This window comes from Lycorma delicatula, chromosome 10 (assembly GCF_047948215.1).
Source record: "Lycorma delicatula isolate Av1 chromosome 10, ASM4794821v1, whole genome shotgun sequence".
In the NCBI taxonomy this organism is placed as follows: Eukaryota; Metazoa; Arthropoda; class Insecta; order Hemiptera; family Fulgoridae; genus Lycorma; species Lycorma delicatula.
This window is the reverse complement of record NC_134464.1, coordinates 39,488,532-39,498,832: the sequence shown is the minus strand read 5'-3', so window position 1 is coordinate 39,498,832 and position 10,301 is coordinate 39,488,532. Positions and strand designations below refer to the sequence as shown.

The window sequence follows — 10,301 nt, the reverse complement described above, 5'->3', positions numbered from 1 at the left end:
AATAATAGGTGGTTTATTGTGATGGGATTTCACTTTCACTGTTATTTATATATTTTTAAATGTTCATATTTTTAAATATAAAAATATGTTATAACTTGTTAGATAAAACACAGTTTTTTCATGTAATAAAATAATTATTAAATAACTGTTTTAACATTTACTTTAATTTGCAAAAGGTAAATTAAAAATAATCACCATGAAGAAACTGAACCATAATGAGAAGGAAAAGAAGAGAAATTAAAAACAAATAAATTAGATTATAGATAAGAAAATGTATTAATTATATAACAATGGTATTTTTACAATATAAGATATTAAAAGTGGCATTAAATATAATGCATAAATATAATGCGAATAAATATAGTAAGTACAATATGTATTTATAAATAAGATAAACATTATTATATTAATATACATTAAATATGTTATTGCATAACAATTACACATCATTACATATTTATTAAAATTTATAACTTACTTTAAGATGCATAAATACCGGTATTAAAAATTTACAATTAATATATAAAAAAAGCTTCAAAATTTTATGATTATTTTATTGTTGTTATTGAAAGGCAAAATTATTTTAATTTATATTAGATTAAGCTGTACAACAACAATGTTTATAAATATGTAATTCCTTAAAGTAATATTTAATAAAAGCAAAAAAACATACATTATGATAAAAATTTAACATTTTTTCAATTTATTTACTTAACCTTTCTGCTCTATAATTTGATTTCAATTGAATGGTTCGTCCATTCTTTTCATGAATAATTCAATATTATTCTTGTTACTACATCAGTTTTCAATGAAAATTCTAAGACTTTCCAAAAGAAATAATCTTATTACTTTTATTATTTCAGTTCATTAAATTATTAATTCATATCTAATAAAGTTATTATCTCTAACTTAAATACTTATGCTACATATGCTAAGTTAATATAACTTATTTATCTTGTGTTTTGGCAGTTATATGATATTTTTTATTTTTTCAATTATTAAGAAGTTAGTTTTTCTACCATTTTGGGGTTTTAAACTTGACTTAAAAAATTAATATTTAAATATTTTATGCATTTTAGTAAATCTTATATTTGTGCGTTTGAACCAACTTGATAGCTTACATCATTATAGGGTAATAATTATCACAAAATTTTAACTTTGGTGGTCATTCTGAGGTAAACCCGATGGCTGATCACAGCCATTCAAATATTTTTTAATCCTGTTAACAATGCTTAATTCAAAATCAAAATCAGAGATAAAAAGTATTCACATGAAAAGTCACATACTGTATTCAATAATGAATAGTTAGTTCGGTGAAAACCATACTTTATACAGTGTAATTAAAACTGTAATCTCAGTTAAACTAAACAAAAATTTTAATTGTTTTAGTTGTTTGATGAATTTTCAAATTTATAATGTTTTGAGTTCAGAACATGAACTATTTTTATTTACTGTTGAGCTCCACAACAGAATGGAAACATCTTGATCAAGCTTGGCATTTTTCATATGCTACAAAGATTCATCTAACATTATATGATCATTTCAGGTCTGTAAATAGGTTATCTATAGTTACTTGTTGATTATTTTGAATAAGATGTATTTTTTTTAAATTTACAGGTTGGGCTGTATTTTACTATTGTTAGACATAACCTCTGAAGTATAACAGTTTACTCAGCAAACTTATAATTATTTTTAAATATCAGTAATGCAGGAAAATGAGTTTTAATCATTTTTATATATGTTTAACAGAGGATGATATTTCATATATTTCACAATTTTTTTTTAATATATATTTATTGTTTAAATGTAATTATCACTTGTAAGATCTACAAATTAAAAATAATATATTTACATAAACTTTAGCCTAAGCTGGATAAATGAGGAAGTTTAGTAACTTTTAATTACTCTTCTTTATACCTTTTGTAGTAATGAATAACTTATGAAAATTCCAAAATTCTAATTAATTTCATTTATGTATAAAAATTGCAAAAACTTATAAAAAGCAGAATTAATTAATTAATTACACAGTGAAAATGTATAAAAATAACCTAAGTGTCTCGTCACAATGGCAAAATTGCAATAACTGTTATACAATCAGTTTTACATTAAACTGCATGTGTATAATGTATTTTATCACACACAGAGAATAAAATGATATGTATAATACAACACTCTAACATAATTATTTACTAAAATCTAACAGCACACATATAGAAATATTTAATAAATAATTTTTAGGCTATTTCAAAAAAAATTATTTAATTAAAATATTGTTTTTGAAAAACTTCATTAATCATTTTATCAAAATAACTTGTAGCATCTGACATTGCATAAAAAGTGGAAAATATTTATTTAAATTGTTTTAGGAAAATATGGGAAAAAAACCCTAAAGAATTAGTATATGATTTAAACAATCTCCTAAAGTTTCATTATGAAAATGAGATGAGAGATGATACAATAATTTAAAACAGACTTAGAATAAATATGACTTAGAATAAGAATTAAGAATAAGAAAAAGAATTAATACGAATAAACTTGACTTAGAATAAACATTTGGAGGATGCTCTAAATGTGTCCTAGATGATATACCATAGCAACCACTTTGATTAAATAATTATGTTTTTGAAGTTTCATGATTAATATGGATAAAATTGTTTCATCATATGTAGACAAAATTTATTTTTCGCAGTTTATTATTATTGGAATTAATTGAAATCAAACAATGAAAGATGTCATCATTTTCCTTATTTAGATGTATTTTAGTCAGGAGTTAAAGGCGAAAAGAAAGTTACATTATAAAATCTATGGTGCATATAAATAGTTATGTTATAATCAGTAAAAGGCTTTACTTTATTGGTTTAAATGATAAAATATGAACAGAAATTGGTGGTTGAGATCCTGTGTCTTTAAAAGAAAAAATACAGGAACATAAAGACAACTTTAACATCAAGAAACTTTTATCGATAATCTTATGTTAGTAATGGAAAATGCTTATATTAACATTACAAACTGTGGTGTTTTCCCAAGAATATAAAGGTTACATATGAATTTGATAGAACAATGAGTAAAAATCAATAAAAAAAAATATTATGAACCAAGTTAAATTAGAGTACTACACAAAATAATGAAACTACATTCATCCAGTATCTATCACTATATGAGTATTCTTTCTTCGAAGCTCTTAAAATTGTTTTTTTTTTTTTTAATTGCATTACATTTGAAAAAACATTGAAATACCTATACAGAGGTCCATGTTGCAATTATGTAATGCATTATAGATTATACATAAAAATTATAAGAATAAATGCATAATATACAGAAAGAATTAATCATACTTAAAAAAAAATCTAATATTTTAATAAAAAATTATAAATCTAATGAGTTATTAATTTACAATTATTGGAATATTAAAATAGATTTATCTGAAATATGAACAATCTAGATTATACAAAACAAATTTAACAACAGAAATGGATGATCTTTTAAGTCACAAGATTAAAACAAATGATTATAATTGATTTTGGTAAAACTATTATAATCATCTAAGAAAAAGTCATACAGTACATATGAATTAAAATAAAAATATAAAATTTTTGCAGTTAAATAATTCAATGAAGGTAACATCGTACAGTCCAAAGAAAAGTGTCATAACTCAAAAATTTGTAACTTTTAGGTTATTACAAAAATAAGTTCAAAATAAGGTATAATTTATCCACAGAAAACAGTATTTCTGTATTTCTCTTATTCATTGCTAGATAGCAGTAACTTTTATTTTCTTCGGAACCAGTTGGCTGCTGTTGGTTGGAAGAAGACAGTATTATTTAGCACTTAGACAAGTGTACATGCGCATTCTCCACTGTACAGTGTAATATTTCATGTTGTAGTAGTTTTGTTTGGAAGTTTCAAATGAAAATGATTTTAATTATTCTAAAAGAAAGTGTATTATTAAGTTAGTTTTCTGGAAATTACATATAGAATTGTGTCTATTATTCACAGAAGCATTTAACGTTACTACAATTTTCTCCAGAAAGTTAAGTTAATATTTAACTAAGAAAGTATTATTTTTGGTTAATACAGTTTTTGTAGGATAATGAAATGAAACTTTTTCACAATATTCCTGACAATTAGTATTACTTACAGTTAATACTTTTTTCTAGGAAAAACAATTGTATTAACTAATGAATAATTTTGATATAAATTCTAAATTGTAATAATTTTCTAGAGTTCTAAGTGAGGTTGACCCAAATTGGCACTGGTAGAAATTCTTTCTCAACAAATAATAATAAAATTAATACTTGCATGGTTAGTTGGTAGTTAAAATTTTGGTTAACATGTCAATGTTGTTAATACAGCTCTTATTAATAATGAGCTAATTCGACTCAGAATGAATGAATTAAGTCAGAATCAGTATAAAAGAATGATGATCTACTTTTTGATGCATATTGTTACATCAAGGGTACTAAGTTAAAAATGATTTAAAAAATTTAATTTCAAATGTAATCTCATCATATATTTCAAATGTCATCACGTAATCTTATTGCATTTTCTTTCAATATTTTAATTAGATTTTATTTTCTTTGACAGACTTGAACAGTCAAGGAAAAGAGTTGGTAAAAATCATTATTGGCCAAGAATTTCACAGTCTAAAAAGAATTTATGCCACTCTATCTAGCAAACATGATGAAGAAAATATATCGAATGTAATGTGCTTCCTCAATCAATACAGGATCAACCTGTACAAAGTTCTGTTGAAAAAATTACCCATTGTTGTTGGAAAATAAACCTAGCAAAAAATTTCTGATTCTGCTAAGGATGACACCGATACTGACCGTCATTATTCACCTTCATCATTATCATCATCAAGCTCAATATGTAGTCAATATAGTCTATAAATATATATAATATATATATATATATATATATATATAGTCAATGTAGTAAATAGCTCAAGCAGTACACTATGTCATCAGAATAGTATAATGCTTCGCCACAGGCATCTACTTTTAAGGAAAATTATGATGAAATTCATTTATTGAAAATACAGACGCCACTGAAGAGGATGCTGATATTTCAGCTAGTATAGACAGTTCAATTGACAAAATCATATAATGCTATGCTACAGGAATCCACTTCTAATGTAAATGAGTTGCCAGAAACTCAGATCATACTGATGAGGTGGTAGCTGGTATTTCAACTAGTAGAAAAAGGAAAGTTGTCAATAAAAGTGCAGAAAAGATTACTCATAAAAAGTTACACCAACAAAGTTTCTGGATAAAGAAGAAAGCAAAAATCCTTTGTTGTTCAGGAATGGTGTACACATCAACTGCAAAGTCTAGAAAAAATGTAAGGGCTAGAGAGGTACAGGAACCTTGTAATGAATGACTTAAATTGAAATATAATATTAATGTAAGTGAAATCCAAAGACAAGCAATTTTTGATGAATTTTATACACTTGGTAACGTCGAACATCAAAGAGAATTTATTGCTTGCCATATGCAAACTATTAGTCCAAAATACAGATAAGCAAGGATAAATGTAGACATCTTAATAGTGCTTTTTATTTAACATTAGTTGAAACAAAATTTCATGTCAGCAAACATTTCTTCAAATCAACATTAGATACAAATGATAGAGTGATTAGTACTGTGATTAAAAAAAAAAACAAACAGAAACTGGAGTGGTCGATTTGGATAGACTTGGGAAACATAATTCCCATCCTAAAGTTAGTGATGAAATTAAAAATAGCATCAGGACTCATATTAAAACAATCCCTCAAATGGCAAGCCACTACTTATATAAACAGACAAGTAAAGAGTTCATCGATTGAGGGAAAACAATTGCATATCTCCATTGATGATTTCCTTAACGTGAAACTGTTACTGAGTCACTTCAGTCATAACTTCAAGTATAACATTAATTGAGAAAAAGTACTTATAAATGATTTCAGGATACTTAAGTTTAAAAAAGATCAACCGACAAAATGTTTCTACAAAACCAAATATTCTGATACCGTTTTTAAAACTAGTGATGTCAGGAGTAATGATTGGTTTCCAAAAAGTGAATGACAGCAAGTTAAAAAAAATTTAGGACAGAAACCACGAAAGGTCTTCATTAATAAAAAGCTGCCCAACTTAAAACCAGCTTACAAAACTAAATTACAAGTAAGTGAAAACAAAATCAAAGACTTAAAATGTTTATGTCAAAATGGTTACATTTTGAACCTTATCATTCATTTTATAATTCATTATTTTAATTAAGATTTCAACTTTTTTATTTTTTTTGTATTTTAATGAAATTTTTATTTTTTTATTAGCAATTTTGTATTTTTCTATTTACACATCTTTATTTTTGTTAGTTTACACACAGTTACTTGCTAAAAGACATTTTAAACTCTTTAAAATTTATGAACTTACCACAAATGTTTTTTAGTCAGAAATGACCTCATATGTACAGTAAGTGAAGAAAAGTTATGTTAGCTAATTTTAGTTCAGGATTTAATTGTTAAAAATTTAAAAAAACTTGGCTAAAAATGGAAATATTAAAATGTAACTAAGGAATGTATGTAATTTCTTTCTAAGAAAAGTGTTGTAAGTCAAAAGGGGTTGGTTTAACCCTCTCTGAATCTACTTCATAGTAATTTTTAAAAGGTGGATTCTCCTGATAGTAAATGTGAAGCAGACGACTAGAAATAAATTTTGATACAGAAATAAATAGGTAACATAATAACGCTTACAGGACATTTATTAACTTTACAGCGGATATGATTTTTCAATTCGCATTACTGTAAAATTTGTGTATTTTGAATTAATTACTTTTCCTAGGAGTGTATGATATAATATCTAAAAAGTATGATAATACAACACAATGTTATTCTAATATAACTTAAAAATTGCTTAATTACACATTAATAAATAATGATTTATCAATTTTAAAAAATGATAGAGGCAGTATAAACAGATTCACAAATGTGTTGAAAGCAGATGCTACTTTAACAAATTAAATAAAAAATGGCATCTAAATTTCTTTCAATTTAATTTAAATAATGCAAACTTCAAAGTTACAAAATAAAGACTGATTTAACTTATATTTATTCTACCTCTACATATCATAATATTCTATAATAAATGAACAATTACAGAAGGTTAAACATATATAGACTACCTTGATATAACAATAAATTAATATTTATTTTTTTTATTTTTCAATTTCTAAAATTTATTAGAAAAGAAAGTAGTATACAAATAATTAAAAAACTAATTCATTAAAACTAGACCATTAATGGATCTATACACTAGACTAGGCATGCTATTTCTTTATCGAATATTTTAAAGCTTAACAAATATTTTCATAATGATGATAAAAAAGTGTGGATAATCTCACTTCTCGATATTTTTCTATTAATCTACATAATTTCATTACTGAAATTTATCTTTAAAAAATTAAAAGAAACAAAAGAGAAATACTACTTTTTAAACCTTATAATCAAGCAAGATGTGCAAACAAATTCTAAAGTATATCTGATTAGTCATTTATTAAATAAACTTTTTCATTGCCTTCATCAAATTTGGATGTTTTCCACAACAGTTTTGTATAAATGGTAAGTTTTCAATTAGTATTTATTTAATAGGAATGCTACACTTTAAAAAATAAACAATTTATGTCAAAGTTGGGAATGGTTGTAATGAATGTGTAATCATTTAAAAATAACTGTCTTTAAAAGTGGTTAGCTATTTAGCAATTAATAGTGAATATTTTTAAAATGTTGGACATTTCATGTAGCATAAATTCATAATACAATAAATGGTTCTTTCCTATAATTTTTCTTAAATTTTTTTTAAAGACAAATTTCAATAAAGAAATAAAATTACATAGATTAATAATAAAACTGAATACAATATATAATCATCCTTGATTTGTTACTATTGCTATGAAGTTTGCTATAAGGCTTCAAAATCATCGACAAAGACATAGAATGACTAATTGGTAACATTTAATTATTTATCGACTTCAATCTGTAAAGAACAACACTAACAGAAACGTTACTTTACCACAAACATTTATACACATACTACACTTTACATCAACAATTCCATGGAATCAATTAAAAAATTGTATATTAACAATATAAGATATAAATTTACAAATACTAAATATATAACACTACTTCTAATATAATTTTTATCATTTTCAGTAAACAATTTTTTTTCAATGATTCTTAATTTACACAATATCTAAATAACAAACTGCTTGTACACAACAATTATGAACCTTTTTATTTAATTATCATATATAAAGAGGTAAGTAAGATGTAAGCAAGTCAAAATAATTTGTCAACAAAGAGATATGCAATATGTAAATTAAGTAGTATGTATTAATATAATGTATTATAATAATATAATATAATGTATGTTTTATTACATTTACAAAATTTAATGAATGTATGCCATGTGAAATTACATAATTAAAGTATTCTAATAAGAATTTTTTTTAAATACAGTACAACTGTTTTAACAAAAATTAATGGCTATCGAGTTATTTATAATACCTGGATTCAGATCTAATGAATGAAATGAAATTATTGTTTGTGGATTTTAGATGTGCAATACACTAGTTCTCATACTAACATAAAATTTACATAATAATGGACATGAAAATACATTGCAAATGTACCAAGCAATTCGTTAAAAAATAACCTACCTACCAACAATGATGAAAATAAATATACTACACTCAAATTATTTAACCTCATTGGTGGTCATATACAATAACTTGCCGCAGTAACTTTTAAAGCAAATAATGTTTACATTATTTTTGTTCATGTTATATAAAGTATTGTTCACAATTACTGCTTTATAACACTTTAGCATTTAGTTCGATGAAGGAGAAGAGTATTAATTTGAACTTTATAATTAAATATTCTGGTCATACTTAGTGTGAACTTACAAAAGTAAATTCCAGCATTTTTTTTTTCTTTTTTATTGCCATTTCTAAAGTTACACTAAGTCTGAAAATCTGATTTGTCAAAGTAGTTATTTTAAGTCTAAAAATGTGATAAGTCAAACAGTGTGTTACCTTAAGTTTAAAAATCTGAGAAATACAGTTTTTAATTAAAATCGCATACCAACATTTATTCTAAGAAAAAAGACCCCTGCCATGTGTTAAAATTATATTAAAAAAAATGGAACACAAAAAAAATTGGGTTTGCGGTAAATAGCTGCACAATCACCAACTCGAGAGAAAATTGATGACCACTGATGAAGGTTAATGTATTTATATATTAATTTTTTATTTAAAGAACAATATATATTTCTAAAATATAAATATTCTAAGATAGTACACTTAAATAGTAACAATCATGTAAAAAATATATAGAATCAAAAAGTGCAAATTAACATTTACATTCAGCAGAGCCTGTCAGTCAAAAAATGTTTCTCTTGAATCAATTCCTACAGTTATGACAACTTGAACAAGTAGAAAGAGAACAAAGTATGGTTCTTTTAAATCAATTTTAATGATATTTCAAATCCTTTTTTATTAATAGAAAAATATAATTTTTTTTAAAAAACATTTTTATAATTAAATAAAAAACTTATTCATATATAAAATGTATAGTGAAACAGCGTTCAAACTAATTTTCACTGTACTTTCCTACATATCAGTTATAAAATAAAAAAATACTGTGAACGTGAAAATAACTTATTGCACATCTTTATTAACCTATTGTTAAATTCAATTTCAATTTAAATTATAATACAATAACATTACAGACATGCATTTTCTTAATATTAAAAAAAAATTTTGTTGCAGCTACATAACAAGGTATAATACATCTATTTAGGTTTTAGGTTTACTTGGAGCTAATTTATTAATAAGATTATCGATCATATCACCATCGACTAATCCAATAAACTTATCAACAACTAAGCCGTTCCTAACAGCGATAACAGCAGGAACAGCTTTTACTTCAAAGGTATGAACTAATTCAGCATTCTTTTCGACGTCGACTACAGCTAAATTTATATCATCACGAGTTCCAATAAGTTCTTTAAGTTTTGGTGTCAATATATGGCAAGGTTCACACCATTCGGCATGAAAGTTCACTATAACAGGTACATTACTGTTCATAACATTAGTAACAAAATCATCACTATCGACAACATCGAATGATTTATAGACGATACTTGCAGTGCGTACACCACGAGCGATAGCTAATCGACACATGGCTAACATTTTTTTATTTATTAAAAATATATTTTCAAAATAAAATAATAATTTATTTTTATTTGAAATTTAAACAAGAT

At 24.5% G+C, this 10,301-nt stretch overlaps 1 protein-coding gene across 1 annotated transcript; it reads right to left on the bottom strand.

Moving 5' to 3' along the window:
• Positions 1–252: 252 nt before the first annotated feature.
• On the bottom strand, positions 253–10,230 carry LOC142331774 (thioredoxin, mitochondrial). The gene has a single exon (XM_075377861.1). The coding sequence runs from the start codon at positions 10,228–10,230 to the stop codon at positions 9,835–9,837; it is 396 nt and encodes a 131-aa protein (XP_075233976.1). The 3' UTR covers positions 253–9,834.
• Between the last annotated feature and the right edge of the window lie 71 nt (positions 10,231–10,301).

Coding starts and splice junctions, on each gene's coding strand:
- LOC142331774 (XM_075377861.1), bottom strand. CDS start 10,230: ATGTTAGCCATGTGTCGATTAGCTATCGCTCGTGGTGTACGCACTGCA.